General features: G+C 44.2%; 1 protein-coding gene across 4 annotated transcripts in view; it reads left to right on the forward strand.

Annotated features, from left to right (window-relative positions):
* Positions 1-23,160, forward strand: part of GRHL2 (grainyhead like transcription factor 2) — a 120,978-nt gene that overhangs the window by 68,901 nt on the left and 28,917 nt on the right. For 3 of the 4 annotated variants that reach the window (XM_090040448.1, XM_090040449.1, XM_090040446.1), the window contains exons 9-12: positions 5,867-6,025; positions 18,363-18,450; positions 18,538-18,677; positions 21,780-21,811. In XM_090040448.1, coding sequence (XP_089896574.1) covers positions 5,867-6,025; positions 18,363-18,450; positions 18,538-18,677; positions 21,780-21,811 — 419 coding nt within the window. The remainder of the gene's footprint in view (positions 1-5,866; positions 6,026-18,362; positions 18,451-18,537; positions 18,678-21,779; positions 21,812-23,160) is intronic. The other variant, XM_090040447.1, reaches the window with a different exon arrangement.

A 23,160-nucleotide genomic window follows, 5' to 3' on the forward strand; every position in this document is an offset into this window, starting at 1 on the left:
CTCTGGTCTCCAACTGGGACCAGAGGCTGTCCCATGTTCCACATCAGAATTTGAAAAAAAATAAAATAAAAAAAATGGACCCAAGTCTAAAAACTCTACTTGCATCCCAGCTGGGTTTCATGCGTAGTGCTGAAAAGCCCAGGGCAGAGGAACCTGGGGAGAGACTCTCTGGTCTTGGGCTCCCAGCATCCTGCAACTCTTAAATGCAGCACATGTTGCATATGGGATGTTTAAAAGCCTAGAGTGCAGGGACACAAGATCAGAGAAAAGCTCTTCAGGTTCAGGCTTCCAGTACTCTAGGCTTTTAAACCACCCAGCTGCAAGCACAAGGCTTGCACATGTGGTTTTTAGGCATTGGGCTACCCACTGCCTAATCTCAATACTCAGTTGAGCATGGGACAGCCCCAGGGCCCAGGTATTAGCATCCTGTTGCTCATAATAATTTTATAATGTCCCTCTATTATTCATGTTGAATAATTTGTTATCACTCAATTAAGACTTTAGAATAGAATTGTGTTGGGGGCAGCCCCAGGTCACAGTTCAGCCCTAGCAGTCATGCAGTTTGGGATCTGGGGAATTTTATGTCCCATCCCAAACACTGCATGTCTTGCTATGCATGCATGGCAAGGCAGGATGCACAATGTTTGGAACGGGACATAACATTCCTCAGATCTCTATCGCACTGTTATTTTAATGTCTGCCAGTGGCCTGAGAGGTGAGGGTTATACAGGGAAAAATAAGCCCCACATGAAAGGGTAAGTGAAAATTGCTGATCTTCAGAGCAGGCCACATTCCTCCCTCATTGCCTCAGGGGGGTGAATGTTGTGATTCTTGATTTAAGGAGGTGAGGGAGAATCTCCACTAGGTTACATGGGTCTCTTTGAATTCAGAAATATGCCACATAAAGTACATTATGGCCCGTGCTAAATTTTTATGTAGAGCAAAAAACAGACAAGAAAGCAACAATATAAGAAGCAATAAGAGAGAAGGAAAACATTAAGGTCAACAGTCCAGGTGAGCAATAGATGCTCAGTAGTTTTCTTTTTTTTTTCTTCATTTTGTTAATTTTTCTCCTCGGACTGAAACCCAAGCTTGTCTGCCTATAATGCAAGTAGCAGTTTGTGTGGGATGTTGCAAGGTGCAATTTAAGAACATAGGGTCAAAGCTAGAAATGGAATTAATTGTTAATAACAGCACAAATGGGAGCCTGTGCTATAGTTTTAGCTTGTGATTTTTCATTTAAAAATATGTGACAGAAAAGACATCTGTTAGCAATGCATTTCAAAAGAACACTTCTGCTGGGGGAGCAAAGGAGGTGGGCAGGCCCTCACTCACCCTGCTATCTCACTGGCATCCAATCTAGAGGAGCTTGCCAGAGTCAAAACTTAATGAAAATCAGCACTATGCTGTGTAATAATAAAAGGGCTCCTGAGCACTCAATTGTCTGATCAGAGAAGTCTTTCAGAGATAAATGCAAGGAGCATGCCAATGTCTTCAGTGATTCAAAATAAGAAATTAAAATCAATTTCAAGAAAATATATATGTTCCTTGAGGACCCCATATCTGTATTCTGTTTACTAGGGTTTTTTATCTTTATAAAACATACCTTTGCTTTAAAAGGAAGCTAATAGAAAAGCGTGCAGAGGTAAAAACTCTCGTGAAAATCAATGATCTGTGTTTATTCCAATCCATCTGTTCTGTCCACATGGTACAAATGATATGGTGTTAAAGATAATAGAAGTGTCCTAATTTTCATGCATATTGCATGAAAGTAAAATTATTTCTATTTTAAAAGATCACAATACGTTACAGTATCCAGGGCTGGATATTGAATTTTATAATGTCCCTCTATTATTCATGTTGAATAATTTGTTATCACTCAATTAAGACTTTTAATGTTACAGAAAAATGAAATAATGTTGCAGTTGATTGAGCCTGTTTTCTCTGATATCTCATATTATGCTCTACATTTCTGGGGGTTAGAAAAGGCAATGCATAGTAGTATATGCAATTGTATAAGATATGACGATGCTTTTTTTTTTTTTTTAACCTCTCATCTGAGCAAAAATTATAGACCATATTTTCATGTATGCTAAGCTGTCTTTGCACTGCCCTATATCTCTGGTTACTTTGAGACACTGCTAGAGCAGCCTAAAGGAGAATGAAGGTAAATGAGAGTAAGCCCTCCATGTTTCCAAGAACTTACACCATGTCCACAGTCAGGCCCTGGAGCTAGATAGGCTGAGCTGCAATGTGAAACAGAATAACACTATCAGCTTCAAAATCAGAGTTTCAGCCTGGGCCCTTCCCTGACTCCCTCCCCTCACTTCAGTTAAACTTCAACTATTTCATTTGTAAATGCAGCAGTCTGATACAATCAGGTGCAGAAAAGCTGCTATGCCATTAGCTCAATCAGGCAAACAGGCTGTGCCAACTCCATCGTAAAATACCTGACTGTAACTTTAACTTCAGAGTGAAACACCCCTCCCCCATCACTCCAGCAGCACTCCTTTATTGTGGGTGTAACTTATCACAGGGGTGGTAGGTAGCAATAGGACTTTAGGAAAACACTTCCTATTTAAAAAAAAGTCTTGCATTTGTGGAGAAGTGGGAACCTGTTCAATTTTCTGACTTCTGAATTTTTACAGGACCCTGGGGATTTCTTCTACCACTAAGTCTCTCCTTTTTACCCTGAGACTTGTTCCTCACAGTTTGTACTGCCAGTTTTCTTTGGTTGTGTGTTCCATGGGCATGTATTTTTTTTTCAGTAGGACTGAATCCTGTGCACTAAGGGGAAAAGGATCATTATATAATCATTATATTATATATGTCAGTGAGAAAAGTGAAGTTTAGTATTACATTTCCATCACCAAAATCCCATGTGCTGAATCCTGGAATGGAAGAAATCACCATTTCATAGCAACAATAATCATTTGTTTTTTGTATTATTATTCTGGAGGAAGTATAATCATCATCTGGGACAGCACTGTATCAGGTGCTGTGCAAACATACAACAAAAAGACTGCCTAGCCCCAAAAAGCTTACATAATACATATAAGGCAAGAGATAGGCAAATTGATACAGAGCACCAAGAAGCAATGAGACCACTACTGCAAAGCACAATGGGCAGTGGTCACAGGACACGAATAGCCCGAGTGTTGTCAAAGTTGGTATGCTTCTTAGCAAAGAAATGTTTTAAGGAACTTGAACATGAAGAAGTAGCTTTGCATATGTGAAACCGAATGAGAAAAAAATGCAAAGGTGCTTTTTTGAACATTTAACAAATGTGTGGGAATAGGCTATGGAAGGCTGTGAAAGGAATAGCAAGTCATTTATGTATGGAGCAGTAGAGAAAGGCAACCAGGGAAGGGATACCAAAAGAGAAGCAAAAGTGATGAACTAGGAAAATGATCTTTAAAGTAGCATTCGTGACATGGTGTAACGGAGCACCATTGGGGTGCTTGCCACTTAGTGAGAAGCCTGCATGGTAAGGGTGTGTGAAATGGGCCATATTTGATTCGGATTCGGCCCTAACTGGGGACAGTGATTCGATTAGTTGATTCGGATCACTGTCCCTGATTCAGTTCGGCCAAATCCAAATCTGAAGATTCAATGCTGATTCAGAGAATCGGCGATTCAGACATGCGCTGCTTTAAATGTTTTTTCTACATAGCTCAGGGTACCAGGCATAGCTCGTTAATGCTGCAATGCTGGGGCAGATGGAGCATCCTACAGGAGTGCAGGGGGACCCCCCCGTGCGCTTGGCAGCAAACCCGGAAGTGGGTCTGCTGGAGACCATGCAGGCCCTGTTACCCCCTGGCTTGGTGATCGGCTGCAGGGGGACCCTGGGTGCCCCTCAGACCCAGGAGACACCAGCCGCCAAGCTGGGGAGGGGGCAGGGGGCCCCCCTGTGCACTCCCTGGTGGACCCAGAAGTGGACCAGAAGTGCTTCTGCTCCATTTCCAGGTCTGCTGGGGAGCCCCCTGTGCTCTTCTGGGATGCTTCATCTGCCCCGGCATTGTAGCATTGATGAGCTGCCTGGTACTTTGAGGTATATAGAAAAACCATTTAAAGCTATGTTCATGTCTGAATCACCAAATCTTTTTGAATCTTTCCAAATTGATTCAGAGCATTCAGATTCAATTTGGAGAGATTAAAGGGTCTCCTGATTTCAATTCGGATTTGGAGATGCAGCCCTTAAATTGGACAAAATCTTCACTAAATGGAATCGGGGACCGAAGCTTCGCATAGCCCTACTACATGGTAAGCAGCGGGGAGAGACCCCCAATGGCAGCCATTTTAAGGGGGAAGGTGTGTGGCAGAGCACCTTTAGGTGTCTGCCACTTTAAGGGCAAGATCAAGATTTAAGGGCAACTGGCAGGTGTGGGCCAGCCTTAATGAGAAAGTTACATGGCTGGAAGCCAGGCCATGTGATTGGAGGAGAGGGCTGAGCAACCTCCATTTTAGCTCAGGCCTGAGCCAGCAGCAGTAGTAGCAGTAAGGCCCCAGAGAAGGAAGGGGTGGTGAGAGGCAGGCCCTAGGGTGAGGGCATGAGTGTAAACTCCAGAAGGGGGCAGTGAGACCAAGGTTGATCTTTGGATGCCTGAGGCTGTAGTTGGGCCCAGGACTGAGTGATGCAGCTCAATGTGAATTGTGGATGGAAGGGGCGAGTAGTCAGCCCTAATGAGGGGGCGAGAATGACGAGTTATCCAGAGAGGGGCTTGGGTCAGAGTTCTGCCCAGGGCAAGGCAAATTGGCTGGTCACCGTTCAGGTGAAGGTTGTGAGTGGGCCCAAGAGGCTGCGTGCCAGCAAGCCAAGGAGTGCAAGTAGGCAAGCCTGATGGCTTACGCAGTCGTTTAAGGGAGCAGGACAGGTTGGGTGTGGCTCAGTGAGGGGCAGCACGTAAGAGGCCTGGTGAGAGAAGGGAGAGTGGAAGAGGCCCCAGTGAGACAGGGCAGTATGAATGAGGCCTGATGGGGTGGAGTGAAAGGACGAATGCATGAGAACTAGCAAGGAGCTGAGTTTGACCCAGCCACAAGCTGGAGTAAAGAACAATTCAAGGATGCCATCTGTGAGGCATGGGACATGATAAGGGAAGGTCAGGGTTGTGTGTATACCTCTATGCATTGGGGTCTTAAATGGGCAGCCTCCCACGTTGTTACAACCAGTATTTTAACAACAGGGCATGGCAGATGAGACTTGCAGATTGCCCTAGACAGGTGGGTAGGCCGGTACTATGACCGGGCCCTGGGAGCATTGTCCCCCCTGTTACACATGGCAAAATATGATTTGTCAAAAGCAGAAAAAAGGATGTTGTCAAATGGAAATGGAAGATGATGATAGCCTAAGCCAGTATTAGTAGTGTGGATGAATAGGGGAGGTCAGATCTTGGAGATGTTATGCAGAAAGATTTGGCAAGGTGAAGATACAACTAGCATATGAAAACCTAGAGAAGTCAAAGATGTAACTCAGGGGAGTGAAAAACAAGGAGGACAGTTGTTTTAAGACAGTGGAAAGGAAAAAGAGCTATGGGAAAATTTAGTTCTGGTTTGTTTGTCGAACTTAAACTGATAGCTGAACACTTATGAGATGTCAGACAGGCCAAAATTGAATTTGGAAAGAAATAGTTGCATCTGAAGTGAAGATGCAGTTCTGTGAGTTTTTTCAAAATTGAGATGGTAGTTGAATTCAATAACAAAATGTTTATAACTCTCTCTTTATATTTCTTTCTCAATGTTTTTAATAAAGACAACTCTTGCTTTAAATTTTGCCACATTTTTATATGGTCTCAGAAGTCTCCAGTGAAGAATAATCACGTGTACAGCCTTTTAAAGGTAATCTCTGATCTCTGTCTCTCTGCTTCAGATTTTCATCACAGTGAATTGCCTGAGCACAGATTTTTCTTCACAAAAAGGTGTAAAGGGTCTTCCTTTGATGATTCAAATTGACACTTACAGCTACAATAATCGCAGCAATAAACCCATCCACCGAGCCTACTGCCAGATCAAGGTCTTTTGTGACAAGGTGAGTGAAGATAATGTTGTGGAAAGTGGGGAGGATATCTCACTGGACAATTTGTGTTGCTATTGCTGTATATTAGTGCTAGGAAGAAAAAGACTTTTTTATTCCAAGAAAAACGGCATTGATGGAGAAGTTTTGACAAGCCCTACTATACATCTAATGAATCAGCTGCAGAGGATTTTAATTCCTATGCAGCATCTTTGCACATGATTCTTCCACCCATTGGTGTTTTTGAAATTTTTATCCAGCATTTATTTTTCCCATTTTGCAGATTAGGACAGATGGGTTAAAAGACATGCTCAAGGCCATGGAGAGGCTTTGCTTTTAAAGTGAGGGTAAGATCTCAGTGAGTCCTGCCTTTTAGGCCTGTCTTCAGATCCCTGTCCAATTCCCTCTCTCAAATTTCTCCCATCTTTCTAATTCCCTCATGGCAATAAAATCTTGAAGGTTAATCAGGTGGGTTTTAAAAATGGAGAAAAATGTTGCAAATAATGAATGTCAATGTATGCTCTGAAATCTTCTTACAGCCTTAGTTCTATATTTTTTTAATTGTAACTTTGAATGTCAAATATTTACACAGATGTGAACATACAGCTGGCTGTTAATAGCTCATTAAATATCAGAGGAACAAGTCTTTTATTTACCTGTTTTAGAAAAGTAATTAGAAAATCAGAATTATTAAAAAAAAAAAAAAAAAAAAAGAAAAAAATTAAGGCTAGAGCATAGCCTCTTCAATGGTGACCTGTAGAAACTGTGGGGTTGAGATTTTGAATGATCAATGTGAATTACGTTGTCTGTCCACATAATTGATACTTTATGTTTCCAGGCTAGGAAACAGGAAATGAATATTGATGCATTTAATCATGACCATTTTCTAGTAGGAGAAGAGACCACAAGAGTAGTTAAAGTGTTACAGAGATCAAAACTATGTTAAAGGTGGGGGTTGGAGGGCTCCAGGGGATTGGTAATGGACTAGTGAGCCTTTCAGCTTTAGGTTGGCCTAGGGCTGGCAGACTGAGAATCATCCCTCTCCAAAACTTGTTTAGCGGATTATGTGAAACGATGTGGTAGGATCAGAGTCACTTTTTAACATATGAGGGCCCATCTCATAGAAACTGGTGCCTGATTTTCTTCTCACTTACACTGATGTAAATCAGGAGTATCTCCACTGAAATCAGTTGGTTCTATCATGGTGTAAAATATGAGTCAGGCAGGAGTAAATCAGGACTGAAATTTAAGTCAGGTCTGGAGACTGAGCTGCCCTTTGTACTCACTCTTGTATGCATATGGTGTGGTTGTTTTGGGCTTCTTACAACTGGACAGCAAGACCTTCTCATTGACTTCAGTCTGTGGTTTCAGTGAGAATGCAGAGTGAAAAGCACACAGTAGGAATTTCAGCACAAGTTGCAAGTGTTCTGTTGTGCCCTGCTGAATTAATACAAGAAATTCAGTTGAGACAAAAGAGGAGCATAAGCTGAACATGAGCAAAACAGGATAAGGGGTCTCCCTGTCTAAGGTAGCAGAATAAAGCGAGGCACTGTTTTGTTTTGTTTTGTTTTGTTTTTAAAAATACAAGAACTAGTATAGGTAGAAAGTCAGGGGACTGCTTTCTCTTGCAGTTCTATTATATAGTAGTAACACAGAAAAGAGTTGTTCTGTTTATTAAACTAAAGAAAAAGAAGAAGAAAATGTGGTATTGCTCCTCCTCCTCCTGATTTATTAAAATATCTTATGCAACTTGTTTCGTAAAAGGAAAACATAACATCTTTTGCTATGTTTGCCAAAACCAGATTGTAATATTGTGCTAAAATCTGATCACTAGAAAGTAGCTAGTTTATCATCATTGATAAGTGGTTGCAAAGTGACTCTCTCCAGCATCAATAATGACATGAAGATAAATTTGAAAGTTTTTTTGTCATTTTTATTTTGGTTTTTAATTATGTAAGGAGTTCCCTTTAATATGGAAAAGAAAACAAAATATTTTTATCCTGACAGTATTGTTAACATATACAAGGGGGTTTGCAATATCTCTTACTGGACCAACTATAGAGTCAGAAGAGATATTAGATAAGCTTTCAGAAAAAGGGCATTTTGTGCTTGAAAGATTGACCAGCATTTCTCCCAACTATATGGCTGCTCCAGTAAAAGATACAGGCAATCCTCAAACTTAGGATGCAATCGGTTCCTGAAAACCATGTTTTAAGTTGAAACATTGTAACTAGGGCAGATTTTCCCATAGGAACAATGTTTTATAAATGGGGAATGGGTTCCTTTACCATGCTCAGCACAGCTGCCTCTAGCTGGTAAGTCTGTTGGGGGAGGGGGGCAGATCAATGTCCCTGCAGTGAGGGAGGGGATTTGGGCTGGGGCTAAGATGGACTGGGACAAGGGTGGCCCAGCCAGGGTGGGGGGGTATGGGGACAGGGTGGGTGGCTCCCACTGCTGCAGGCTACCAGTCCAAGAGCTGCTCGCCTGGCAGCTTGTCCGGTGGCTCTCGTCACAGCTCCCACTACTGGTTTGGGAGGGGATGGGTTGGGGGCATGTGCCCCCGAATCTGCGGGGCCAGGGCTACACTGGGCTGTGCTTCAGGTGGGTGGCAGAAGGCACTGGGAGTGGGGGTTATGCCCTCTTGCCGCTCACCCAACCAGAGCAGGGCAGAGCCATTGTGTTGCCTACAGAAAAGCAGCATGCAGCAGCTGGAGCTTCCCTGGCCTCTCTGCACCTCCTGGACAAGCTGTGGCTTCACTCCACCCCGCCCCAGCTAGGTGAATGGCAGTGGCAACACTTGCAGTGCATGGCGGGGGGAGGGGAGTGTGTCCCTGGATCAGAGTGGGGTGGGCAGCAGAGTGGAGGCTATGGGGGGCGGGCTGCAGCCACCCTAAGATTTGCTGTAGCTCATGCCGTCCACCCAGAGTGCAGCCCGCAGATCCAGGGGCACACTTTCCCTCCATACCCTGCCACCACTTGCCCAGCTGGGGTGGGGCAAGGCTGGGAGGCGCAGGGAGGCCAGGGTGGCTTCAGCTGCTGCATGCCACTTGTCCAGAAGCAGTGCAGTGGCTTTGCCCCACCCCGCCCCAGCTGGGTAAGCAGCAGGAGGGCATAGTGTCCACTCCCAGCATCTTCTGCTGCCGACCCAGAGTACAGCCTTTCACAGCCCCAGCGCTGCCTGCCCCATACAGACCTAGGGGCACATGCCCTGCCATGCCCTCTTAGAGCAGCAGTGCACAGCGGTGGGAGCTGCCCCACGCCCTCCCCACGTGCCCCCACCCTAGGGGCAGCTCCTGTTCCAGCCCCAATCCCTCCCTCACTGCAGGGGCATTGATCTGCACCCCCAGCCTCCCCCGCCCCCCCCCCACCCCACACCTCACCACAACAGACTTACCAGCTAGAGGCAGCTGTGTCCAGCGTTGTAAAGTCGAAACCCTGTCAGAACCTCGAAACTGTCATAATTTACAGAGGTTGTAAGTGCCATTTGTCATAACTGGAACAGTTGTAAGTTGAGGACTGCCTGTACCATGAAAAACTCCTCCCCTCTTCGACATTTCCTGGACCATCACAGCTACAACTACACTCCACCCCTACTATGCTAGTTTTGGTTGTCATTTTGCAGTTATCACACGCCTTTAAAGTAGCGATTCTCAACCAGGGTGCTGCAGCACCATGGGGTTCAGTGGGATCCTTTTAAGGTTGGTACAGGGTGCCATGCAATATTAGCACTGTTGCGTGTGCAAATGCTACACATAATTCACATGATAAACCAGAGTTTTCAAATTGGAATTCATACTATCAAAACCATTCTGACCTGCTGTGGTCTTTCTGGGTAGGGACAAAAGTTGCACAGACTGGTTTAAGTGATCTGAAACTAGTTTAAACCTGTATAAGAACAGAAATGTAGTGCACATAAACCAGTTTCAAAGTGGGCAAAACTGGTTAAGATAAACCTGGTTGAATGTAGTATCAGACCTAACTGATTAGTGTCAAATCGGTTTATGGAACTTCTGTCCCAGACCCCTTTCTCGTTCAAAGCATCCCAGTATGCTTTTCAGCCCTGGGCTGGGCTATCCTGTCTGCTCCAGAGAGAAGGGCTGGCCCCTCTCCTCTGCTCCCTAGCTGGAGCAAGGGCAGGGATGTGGTCAGACCCTGGCTGGCATGGCCTCCTACAGCAAATGGCAGGGTAGGGGTTTATTTCCTCTCCCTCCCCTCTCTCCCCAGGGGATTGCAGCTGAGAGCTGCCTGGCTGCGGTGGAGCAGCCCCTGTCAGGTTCCCCCGTCCCCTCACCACTCCAGCATCAGGGGTGTTGTTGACATGGCCAGATGCTGGCTGGCATGGGCCCACCATCCATCAAGCTCACCCGGGGCTGGGGCTGTGGTACTGAGCTGGGCCACAGGGGCAGGGCCCTTCCCAGCTGGCTGCCGCTCGGACTGGGGCCACAGTAGCTGTGCACCTGGACTGCTCCTTGTTCCTTGTGCCCAGGGCTTGTGTGCCTGCAGCTGCTGCCACATCCCCTTCACAGTACCTGCTCATTTCTGTCCTGTGGCAGCTGCAGATGAGCAAGCACTGTGCAGGGGGCACAGCAGCTGCTTCAGGCACAGGAGATCCAACAACAGGCAGCTGCTGGGCTTTGGGCCCACTGGTACCTCTGAGCTGGCCTGGGCATGTATGCACAAAGGACTCATCCCTCACGAGCAGCCAGTGGGGTGGAAATCCAGGCAGACCCCAGCTGGGGTCCCTGTGCCCATGGGAAAGAGGGGAAATGGGAGTTTAGTCCCCGTCCCTGCCCCGCTTTGCCTGAGGTGCTGCCCTGGCCAGTGTCTGGCCACATCCCGCTCGGGAACAAACCTGACTGGGGTACCTGCAGGCCAGGGTGGGGATTTAAACCCCTTCCTGATCCCACTCAATGGCTTACTAGGGCCTGACCACGAACCCACCCACACTCTCCTCTCCACTCCCTCTCCTTTTCTCCCCCTCCCCCCCCACCTTCCCTTCAGCATTGTGACTGCTGCTGAAAAGAAGGGACAACTCACTTTAGCGCCCCTCAGCTTCTAGCCTGAGCCACTGCAGACATGCAGCAGCATTTTCAGAATCAAAAGTGAATATTTATTCACTTGTATATTGGTTCAACTTACAGAGGTTAGCCTAACCTGCAAAGATTGAATCAACTCAGGCTTGGGCTTTTTGACTCTCTGTACCTAGCCTCTGAGTTCTTTGCAGTAGAAGAATTACTGTGTTATTTTTCAGTATTCAAAAAATGAATAAAAGCTGGCATTTTCTGAGCAGGTGCCTTGAGTCCTAAAAGACTGACTGCTCTACAAAAGTAATATATGTGATATATTAACGTAGGCAATTCCCAGGTAAATATGCCTAGTTTTTAAGAAAAGCCTCATCGTATGAATTCATTTTAGCTGAAACGCAGCATGCTAGCTGTAATCCCTCCACCTGCTCTCTACACATTCCCTCAGGCTTTATTAATTTGCTTCTAGCAAGCAACCTTAAGGATCTCCTCATTTTCCTGCATATTAATTCTTATCACCTGCAAGGCACTTTTTCCTTGGCTTACGCATTGATGTCTTACCAGAAGATGATATAATTTTTACACCTTAAATGAAATTAAATAGGTTGTCAGGGAAACACCAAGTCTAATTATATTCATAGACTCAAATGTGTTTTTACCTCATATGGTGATAGAACAGGAGCTCTAAAGAGGTTTTGATATTTTGTGTAGTTATGGTCGGTTTAAAAAATGCTGAAGAACATTTGACTTGGGGCATTTTACTAATATTACCATACAATCTTCTAAAATTAAGGGAACTGATCCTATATTCCTTACTCAGGATCAGCTGCCTCACATTTCACTTAGGCTAGGTATAAACGTTTGGGATGGTTAGGGGAAGATTAGAATGCGTTACAAATAGCCAGCCAATCTAGCCTGGTTCTCCCAGGTGTGGACCTTACACTTGAATTCCTAATTAGGTCAATCTAAGTGTGAACAGTACAGAAGTTCAGGTAAGTCAGACTGGTCTAAAAATACCTGACCTGATATCAGTTAACTGTACTTTGGAGATGGTTTAACTTAGATCAGGTCTGATAAGACCGATCTAACTCAAATTCTGTACAGTTCCCAATGTAGCCCTGGGGCTGGCAAAGTCTAGCTACTGACCCAAGGTTGTGCTTTTTCCATCCCTTCCCCCCCACCCTGAGATGGACCCCTCCCCACCCCCTGCATGGACCAACCAGTCCTTCTAAACCTGCCAACCCCACAATCCTGCAAGCTACTCCTAGTGCCAGTTTTACCAGTGCTTTCTCGTGCTAGGAGCCAGTGGAAGTAAATTGGAGTGGGGGCAGCGGTAGATGGGATCTGTGTGTGGAGGGGGAGGGTTGGTCTACCGGGGAGGGGTGGTTTGTGTGAGGTTGGGGGACGTCAGGGGTTAAATTAAAAAAAATCACCTGGTCCTGGGGGGGGGAGGGAGGGTAGAGAGCCCCCCTTCCTGCTAGCCTTCCCCCCACAGATTTGCCAGCCCTCTTAATTGTGCCACCCTCCCGATTTGCCTACCTCTCCCTCCACCCCGACTTACTTCAATCAGGCTCCCAGGGCTGGTGAAAGCCAGCAAAACCAGCCCTGTAAGCAGGACCAGTTTGCAGGATCAGGAGCAGTTTGATGGTGTTGGGGGGGAGGGTGGAATCCAGGCAAGTTTGGCAAGATCAGAGCGCCTCTCTGATCCTGCCAACCCCCACGCCCAATGATTCCCTCCAACCCCCATGGACCCTGCTAGTTCCCTCGATCTCATCAAGTTCCCCCAGTAGCTCCCCCATCCTGACTTACCTTAGAAAGGAGGGTGATTTTTAACCTGATCTAACCTCCTCCTAACCTCCCCAAATATCTTTGCGTACTCTTACTTGGTGTTTTTGTTCCTCTTTCTCATACCTTGATATAATTGCTATGGGTGGGGCAGGATTTCATTTTGTGCATGATTATAGTATGCAGGTCATCCCCAAATATCTAAATATGTCAGTGGAGATTGGCTTTCAGTTTTAGCAGTCTGGTTGAAAATTTGGTTTCAATAGGCATTGTCTCTGCTACAAAGACAGAAAAATGCATAAGCACATGCTTAACCTGGATCTTGGGAACACTGAGTGCATATAAGTGCTCTGGGGTGGGGCTATTTTAATTAGAGCAGCTTCTTGGGAGCTGCTCTAATTAAAGCGCTGCAGCATCTCATGTATTCAATGCCCTGTGCTTCAAAATGGCTCTGGAGGTGTTTTAACTAAAGCTCATTCAGTGAGCTTTATTTCAAGCACCCCTGCTGCCATTTGAAACATGAGAGGCTGCAGCATGCTGGAGCATTTTAATTAGAACGCTCCAGCATTCGACTCAGCTCCGGCACGGTCTAATCAGAATGTGTTGGCACCTCTAGTATAGGCACCCCTAGTGCAGTAGGTTCCTGGATCTCCTGTGTAAGTACTTTCCTGGATCAGAGGCAGAGTGCTTAGCACCTTGCAGGATAGAACTGTATATGAATTGTCCCCCACTTGGAGGAAAAAAACACATTTCACAGAAGCTGAAATTCATACGGTGAGGTTTTATTGTCTTGCTATTAAATAATAACAGAAGAAGTTTTAAGGAGGTTATTTCATATGAAACCAGTGTCAACTTCTGGTACTGAAAGAGCAAGCCTGGAGTAGAAGGTGCATCCAACTGGTGATTCATTTGGATGCAGCCTGGTTTAGCAGCCCAGCATTCCCACACTAGGCCTGTCTCTAACACACAAATTATTCAGACTGCTAAAACCCCAATTTTCAATTATGAAAGTTCTAAAAGAGTTAATCACTGAAAGGTGCCAGCAGAAGTGCTCTGCCATTTTGAAGCTCCAGCATGGCCCATTGTCTCAGCATCTAAATAGGCTTGAGTTTTGATTGTGTTGCACTTAGGGTCATCAGTATACAGTGCTACCAGCTCGGGATGTTTTTCAACTATTATTTATTTATTTAAAACTTTTTCTTTCTAAATGTGGAAATAACAATGTAATATGGAAAGTGGAAAACTAGACCAAATATTAATCTGTTAAATACCATGTTTTCTCACATATGACGAACACATTTCCTCCCCAGAATCAGCCACCCAAAATCAGTTTGTGTTTTAAGCAGGGAAGCTGGTGTCTCCACTGGAAAAGCAGCGTGCTTGGAGAAACTGTGCATGCTGTGCAGCTGCCAAGATGACTGCTGCAATAAGCTGAAGGGAAGGAGTCCTGTATTAACCCTCTCACATCATACATATTGGCTGAGCACTGTAACTTGTGCCTGAAGCAAGAAGTGAGTTCCCGGTATCCCCCAAGATGAGGGAAATCTGGATGATACTTGTGTGGAAAGAACACTTTATAGGAACTTATATAAACAACTACTTGCTATAAAGAACTAAGTCTTACTATTGGAGTAGTTTGGGATCTAACTGCGTGTGACATGGAGTCAGAGCTGTCCTGGGGTGGGGGGAGCGAATCAGGGCAATTGCTCTGGGCCCTGTGCTTGTGGGGGCCCAGCGGAACTAGGTGGAGCAGCCGCGGCCCCTCCTGCAGGGCCTGCCTAATACTGGTGACTCTGTGCTATCACGGCCGCTTTCACATCTGCCTACTTGCCATGGCCCCCCCCCCCCCCCCCCCCGCGCGGCTTCTTCATGTTTGATCTCTGCACAGGCCAATTTGCCTGTTCTGCACCCTGCTCGGGTTGTCTCTGCATGGAGTTAGTCCTCCTGAAGATGTAGAGTGTCCAGGAAATGGGGCATCACAGGAGATCTGCCATACCCAGAAGTTCCTGCTGGCCTCACTCAGACCGGCTCCTAGGATGCCGCATTTCCTGGATACTCTGTTCCCAGGAGGTCTTATTTTATGTCATGCAGTGGGCCGTGATTCTAGAAAAATTTTTGTTTCAACGTTCTGGCTTCCAAAAACAAGGTATATATTTTACTTTGGGGCATACTGAATGCTTCAAAATACAGTATATTTTTCCTCTCAGTGCTGATAAAAGTGAAACTTTTGGGCCCAATCCTGCAAAATGCTGAGCATCTTGGGTTTTATCTGTACCCACTGATGTTGATGGGACCATTTCCAGTCTTCATTTCAACAGGCTTTGGCTTAAATCTCTATTGCACAATGCTGAGTGCCTTCAATTCCTCTGCTAAAGTTAGCGTTGTCAAGTTTCTAGGGAAATTTTGGCACCGCCTAGATAAGGGGTGGTCAAAGTCCAGCTGCCAGTGGACTCCATTTCCCAGCAGCTCCTGCCCCTGTGGCTGGGGCCAGTTTCCATGGAGACCCCAGCAGCACTTGTGCTATGATAGTGTGGGGCTGGCGTTTCTGTGGAGACCAGTCCCAACCACCTTGGTGGGGTGTGCAGCGGGGTGGGGAGCTGCCTCGGGGCTGGATTGGGATTTTACGGTAGTGACAGAGTGGTGCAGAGCTGTGATATGCAGTCTGCTTGCTCCGGGCAGAGGAGCGCAGGCAGCAGATTGCAGCTCTGCCCCAGCTGTTGCCACTACAGGAAGCCAGCATAGAGCTGCAGTCCTCTGCCTGCACACCCCTGCCTGGAAAGTAGAGGCTACAAATTGTGGCTCTGCCCTGGGTCTGGATCACGTTGTGACCACTGCAAGATCCCAGCCAGCCCTAGAGCAACTGTCTGCAGTGCTGTGCGCCCTGCCAGTGCTGCTGGGGCTGGTCTCCACAGAAACCCTGGCCCTGCACTATCACAGCAGGGCAGCTGCTGGGGTCTCCATGGAAACCGGCCCCAGCTATGCGGGCAAGGGCTGCTGGGAAGTGGAGTCAGGCTGCTGGCTAGATTCTCCATTTTGCCTACCCCTGATTTAAATAAATGGCAACAAATAAATGCAAGATATCAGGAATGGAGTCTCTATCTGAGATTTGTTTCTGTCCTTTTGGGTTTTGGATGTCTTTGGAAGTGGTAATATGGAAAGTGGTGAAACCAATAGCATTTGGCTTTAGTGAAGAAAGACAACACACAAGACTAGGATCAGTTTTTTTGCCCCCAGAAAATACTGGAAGAAAGCAATAAAATGCATGTACATAGTAATATGAGAAATATTCAGCAAGTAATGGGGGAAATCTCTCTCTCTCTCTCTCTCTCTCTCTCTCAAACAGAATTAACACCAATTGCAGTGTTCTCTGGTGAAAATGCATACACCTGAATTAAAATGACTTGTCCTGTACTTAAGCCAGCTGGTATGGCGGCAGTACAGAATTTTTAATATATGTGGTGAGATTCCATTGAAATCAATGGAATTACTCTGGATTTTACATTTTTTAACTGAAGTCAGGATTTTCCCTTGATGCTGTCAGTCAAACAGTAATGCTGGAGCAGAACTTAGAAAGCAGAGTCATCATAGAATCATAGAAGTCGGGTCGGAAGGGACCTTGTAGATCTTCAAGTCCGACCCCCCTGCCTGGGCAGGAGAAAAACTGGGCTCAAATGAGTCCAGCCAGGTAGTCATCAAGCCTCTTTTTAAAGACCCCCAGGGTAGGAGCCAGCACCACTTCCCTTGTAAGTTGGTTCCAGATCCTAGCCACCCTAACTGTGAAATAGTTCTTACGGTTGTCTAATCTAAACCTACTCTCCAACAACTTGTGGCCATTATTCCTTGTTATGCCAGAGGGCGGTAGGGGAAACAAGGTCTCTCCCAGACCTTTCTGGTCCCCCCTAGTGAGTTTATAGATGGTCACCAGGTCCCCCCTCAGCCTTCTCTTGTGAAGGCTGAACAGGGTCAGGTCCCACAGTCTCTCATTGTAGAGTCACCGAATGCTAATGGGTATTGCAGTTACAGTGAGCACAAAGTGAAGATCTATTTTAAATCCTAGCTAACTGGAAAGCCTGGGAGGACATTTTGACTCTGTGTGAGGAAGTTACACTCTCCTACTATTCCTTTCAATATGTTTACAGATTGCGCAACTAATTTTAAAGGAGAGAGTACTGTATAATGCTTTCAGCCAGAGTTTTCTCTGCTCCTAATTGCACCTGTGTAAACCTAGAGTAACTCTTACTGGTTCCATTGAAATTACTTTGAATTTACATCATCTAAGTATGAACAATGCAAGTTCCAGAAGAAAGGGTGTATAGAACTGACTTGATAACAGTGACGCTGTTTTCACAGGATGACACTCTTGACAGAAAAATGTCCTTTTTTCTTTTAAGAAAAATTGCAAGGATGAAAAAAGTAAACAGCCTGTTTTGTTAGAGTATCATCTTAATCCAATATAATTTATATGCATAATTATAAAGAGGGTGGGACAGTCCTACTGTGATTGAGGTCAGTGGGGGTAGGATCAGAACCTAGCTCAGGTTCAGATTTTACTGTTCTAAGTGTTGATTTTTTTTCAAGGATAAATAAGTTCATCCCACCAAGTGGATATTACTCCCATTGCACTTAGGAGCAGCATCATTTATGTGTTGGGTTAGTCTAAAAATTGTTTTCAGCCTCTTTTTCATTCTTTTCTCTCAATTCCTTTCATTTTGGATAAGCATGTGTGAATTTTATTGGCTTCAAGTGAATATTTTTGGCTTTAGAAAAATAAAATAAACTTATTTTTAGGTTGAAAAACTTGGGGCATTTTCTGCAAAAACTTAGGGTATGTACTGAACACTGACTGCCTTAGGGTATATGAATTTGTAATATGCTTAATAGAATGCCTATATTATTTGTACAATATATTAGAACAGCTTCAAAGGAGGTTTTGCTACTTAGCATCAAATTGCACGTTTTGTTTTCTAAACTCCTTGGAGTATATTTGTATAGCAGAGCGCAGTGCCTGCTAAGGAGCGCTTAGGGCCTCTTGGGTCAACACTAGCCATTTAAAAAGTCTCTTAAGTACTTCCCTGTATTTTAAATGTCTATAACTTTGTTTATGTGCTTGAAAGGTATGGCTTTGTACACTCCTAGGGGGGCTGGGCTATGTTAGCACTCTCACCATTTCTAGTAGTTAATTCTCCCAAAGTCCTTGTCTTCAGTCAATCTCAGAATGCTTTTCAGAGCTATCAGAAACAGAGCCTTACCTTGGTTAGCAAAGGTATAGGAGATGTTAAAAAGAAATTCAATGAAAGCAAGGTTTAACAGACTGTCAGGTCCTTCAGACTTCTCAGTATAACAGTGGAGTGTCCGCAAACAGGAAAATGATACAGTTGACTGTGGTACTCAGGTTGATTTGTAGAGAACTCTGCATGCATTGCTAATGCACCCATTGCTCTGGTGTGTAGACACCATATACTGTACAGGAATGCAACAGTTCAGTTAGTTGCAACTTGGGATAATATTGGATTTTCTGTTCTTTTTTTTTTTTTTGGTATCAGGGAGCAGAGAGAAAAATTCGTGATGAAGAGAGGAAACAAAACCGAAAGAAAGGGAAAGGCCAAACAGCACAAGGCCCGTGCAATAACTGTGAGTAAGACAAGGTCCTTCCAGATTAGACCACCTTGTGTTTATTAAACTACCAATCATAACACCGTTGCCTTGTGATCCCATTAGCAGCTGAAGGGAAATTGACTGCTATCCCTCTGCAAAAAAAGAGTGACATCACCTACTTCAAAACAATGACTGACCTGGATTCCCAGCCAGTTCTCTTCATACCAGATGTTCACTTTGGAAACCTACAAAGGACTGGACAGGTAGGTGTCAACAATGAAAGTACAGGTGTCTGACAGCAGTCCAGCTGCATATGCTGTATGCTTCATGGAATCAAAGCAGAATTTCTGGTGACTGTTTTTTTTATTTTTTAACCATCTTGGTTTTTTGTTTTTTTTCTTAACTCTAAACATTGCTCTTAGCTAGCTCAGTAGGAAAGTGAACAAGTTGGACCTCGGAAGAGAAGCTTTCCCAGTTCTGCATGGGAGGAAAGGAGTTAATTCAGTAAATATGAGGGGATTAAATAATTAGGACCTTGAAAGTAGGAGTTGATCTATGACTAAGATAAACAATCCTTTTAATTAGGTTTCTGGGATAAAGTGCCACCTTGTGGTAGAAGGAACTGCCACTCACGTGATGATTTAAAACAAAGGACTCTAAGATAGTGGCAAATATAATCAAACTTTAACTTTCTGAGCTGTTTCCATGAGGAGAAAACTCCCTATTTTCCATTAGACAAACCCCCTGGATGGGGTGGTTTACTCAGGGATGATCCTGCCTTGAGGAAGAGGCTGGACTAGATGGCCTTATAATGTCCCTTCCAGCCCTACTTTCCTATCATCCTATGATTTTATAGCTCAGGTGTCAGTCACCTAGGTATCTATATTTCCTTGAAGAATTTTGCACTCTAAAATGCAGATAGTAATTCTGAAGATAGGTATCATTGCTTCTAGTATTCATGATCATACTTCCTTATTCCTAAGATCTGTGAACTGAATATGGCAGTCTTTGCTGGCTTCATCACTTTTTAACTTCTCAGAAAAGCTGCAAATCTTGATTATAAATCCATCAGTAGCTTTTTGCTAAGCATGAATACATTAACTGTGCACCTTTGTAGGGAATGGAGCAGTGTGTGTGTGTGTGTGTGTGTGTATCAAGACAAAAATGTGGAGTCATCAAATTTATCTGTAGAAACATGTTCTTCTCACTACAGGTGTAAAAGTAACAGATAAAACTGGCATTGAGGATGAGTTTATTATTAAGTTTTAGAGCAGTTAGAAAAACAAAAGCACATAGATCTTAGACATTGTAATCACTAAAATTAGTCTCCAGCGCTAGAAAGGTTCCCAGTTACATATGAGCAGTAGGTGCCTTCTCTCAAGTGTGAATGTGTATTTACATTAAAGGAAAAGGTAGAATCATTCCCTCGTACATGGAAGTCTTGTCAATAGTGTTCTCAGCTAAATAGAATATATCTCTGTTTTGTTTGCAAGCTCATAGGCAATATGTAAACCTATCTGCTGTATTGTTATATACGTTGGTATCTTGGTACCATGAGTAGCCTTCTTCTCCTGTTGTTTTGTATTGCTCAAAAGTAGGTATTGCTTACTTTCAAAACATGTTATGATGACATTTTATAGTTGTGCAACACCTTCCATCTGAAGAGCTTGTACTGCTTTGCCACACTGAATTTAGTTCTTTGAGGCAGGATGAGTGATATTATTCTCTTTGAACAAGCACAGTCTTACAAGGCGCTCAGTGCCACTAGTGCCCAGTGAAGCTCCTTGCTCTAGACCAGGGGTTCTTAACCTTTTTTGTGCCATGGACCCCTTTGGCAGTCTGGTGAAGCCTATGGACCCCTTCTCAGAATAATGAGTGTCTGTAGATAGGAAGACTGCAATCACGTGCCATCTAGCGGTGGGTCTAATAATTACCATAATTTCAAAGTAGTGATGAGCGTAAATGATATTTCGAGATATCTGCAGCAACTGTAATGTGATATGAAAATGTCTGTGATTTCTATTGGTGACAAAGTCACAGGTCCTGCTAATACTACTGTGGTTTGTTGCCTACATTCATAATTGAAGGAAATGCTAAATTTCAGTTAGAGGTTAGTGATAATAAAGATGTAATTTTTTTCCCATCTAAGGTCACAGACCCCCTGAAATCTATCCACAGACTCCTTGGGGGTCCGTGGACCCCAGGTTAAGAATCCCTGCTCTAGACCTTCAGGCACTTGTCCAGGAAGTTTATGAGATTAGAACATGTGGTTTTAGTTCTGGGCTGCAACTCCCAAGTGTTCTACACCACTGGTTCTCAAACTTTTTTGTACCAGGACCCATTTCATAAATATCAATGGTCAGTCCTGCCCTTCACTCCTGAGCCACTGCACTTTGCCCCCAGATCTAAGCCCCCAAGTATATGGGGAAGGGAGGGTGTGTGTGGGGTCTGAGGGGCCCCGAGAAGCCCCTTGTAGTCTGGAAAAGAGAAAAGCTACTGTTTCCCTCATTTTTCTCCTTTTAAAGGAGACTCCATTTTTAAAGTTTGTTCACAACCCTTTCATATATTCTTGCAACCCACTTTTGGGTCAGGACCCATGTGTTGAGATACGCTGTTCTACATGAATCCAGCAGCAGGGCATTCATACTGGTCAGTAAATAAGTCTATTTTTTCACACGAGTGTTGGGAGGACCGTGACTGACAGTCCAAGTATTTTGTAAAGCATTTTGAAGGTGGGGGCATTATGTGAGTACTGAGTATATCTGTATACTTCTGTTGCAGAATGTGAGCTAGATCCTTTGCTAAAAAAAAAAAAAAAAATTGCTCCAGTGAATTCAAACTATGCAGATTTACATGCGATTGGGATCTGGCCTTGTGTCTGTTTCCAGTATATGCTATATACAAATATGTATCATGTATACTGATACCAAACTACATTTCCAATAGAACTTTAGTTGTGTATTAGTCTTTCTATTATAATTAGATTGCTCAACTTTTAAATATGCACAAAAGTGTGCGACTCTTGTGGCTTAAATCCACATTAGGTTAATTGAAGCAAGCAGTAATCCAATTGACAGGGTTGTTACAGCTTTCTAATGATTGAAAGAGTGATATAAACCAGATTGGGTTATGAGTTTTGTCAGAGTGCTTTAATACACTTCCATTAGGAAATATGCATCGCTAGTTGTTCTCAGCTACATTTTGTTCAGATCACAATAAAGAGCCTACACGTTTGTTTTCTAAAATGAAAAATATTTAACAGCTGCAAAATTGCAGATTGGGTGTTGTTTTTTCTTTCTGTTTGAACTCTTTACAGAGCAGCTATGTGCTGAACCAGTACATTTGTTCTCTTTCCACCCCTACAGGTTTACTATAACGCAGATGATGAAAGAGAAGGGTAAGACATTTACTACTTCATGGCTTTTGCAATCTAGAAGTCTAAACCTTTAGAAATCAGAAACAGAGTCAAATAAACTGAACCTGTTTTCCCTTTGGTCTGTGTTTATAACTTTTTGAATTAGGAGAGGGAAGTTTCTTTTATATTGGCATCTGCTCTCTGCCTCATGGGTTGGCTTCTATTTATATGTTTGTTTTTACAGTCCATAATAAAAGAGTTCATTAAGCAGCTTCGCTCAACATTGGACCAATAAAACATATGATCATAAGATAAAATAATATTTTTCCTTTTTTTTAAAGTGGTTTCGTATCAAGAATCCCAAACTACTATAAAAATAATGGCCCATTCCACCTGTTCCAAAAACACATTTCACTTCAGGAGAGCAATCCTCTTCTGCCCTGCAGAGGCACATAGCTCTGCCATTTAGGCAATGAACACATTTATGTGACTCAAGAGCACGTAAGCACTGAACAAGGAGTCAACTACTGGGGGCCAGTAGAAAATGCTAAATAGGGGGAGAGTGTGATCATTATCTCAGGTTTCCTCTGTGCTGGCAAGTTGAAAAATTAGTGCCTGCAGGTCCAGCCAGGACCAGTAATCAGCTGATTATCAGCTCTGTCCTGAGACCACACCAGGGACTTGGTCTGATGCTGACAATCAGCTGATTGTCATGCAAATCCCCAGTACAGTGAGCTAGCAATCAGTTGATTATTGGACCTGACTGGGGCTGTCCAGGCCCAGCCAACAATCAGTTGATTATCAGAACGCTGCACCCAACAGCTCTGGCCAGGTTGTTCAGTGTAGGGGTTCAGAGCCTCCAAGCTGCATACCCACATTTTAAAAGTCAGGAGCACAGTGGTCTTGAGATTGGGGAAATGCTCCCTGATGTCAGGCTCACAGGGCTCCTCTCCACCCCTCATCTGCCTCCAGGGATCGGACAGGGACGCTGGGTCCAGGACCTGGTGCTGCCTCCAGCCCAGTCCTACTGATCAGATAGGGGATGGCTGTGCTTTCACCCATGGAAATGCCCCATGACAAATCTTTGCACTCAGTTGAGTGGGGTATGTCATGGGTGGGCCCTGACATGCTACATGTTTAGTTTAAGGCAGGTGAATTACAAAGATGTTAAATGTTATATATGCAGACAGGGTTCTTTGGGTAGGTGTGATATCTTTTTATTAGATCAACTTAATAGCTGGAAAAATTGTTTTTTACAAGCTTTTGGGCACAAACACCCTTCTTCCAGCATAAGGAGAGGCTTTATGCCTGAAGAAGGGTGTTTGTGCCCAAAAGCTTGCAAAGAACAATTTTTTCAACTATTTAGTTGATCTAATAAAAGATATCACATC

This window comes from Crocodylus siamensis, chromosome 3 (genome assembly GCF_052110815.1).
Source record: "Crocodylus siamensis isolate JL-2025a chromosome 3, ASM5211081v1, whole genome shotgun sequence".
Classification (NCBI taxonomy): Eukaryota; Metazoa; Chordata; order Crocodylia; family Crocodylidae; genus Crocodylus; species Crocodylus siamensis.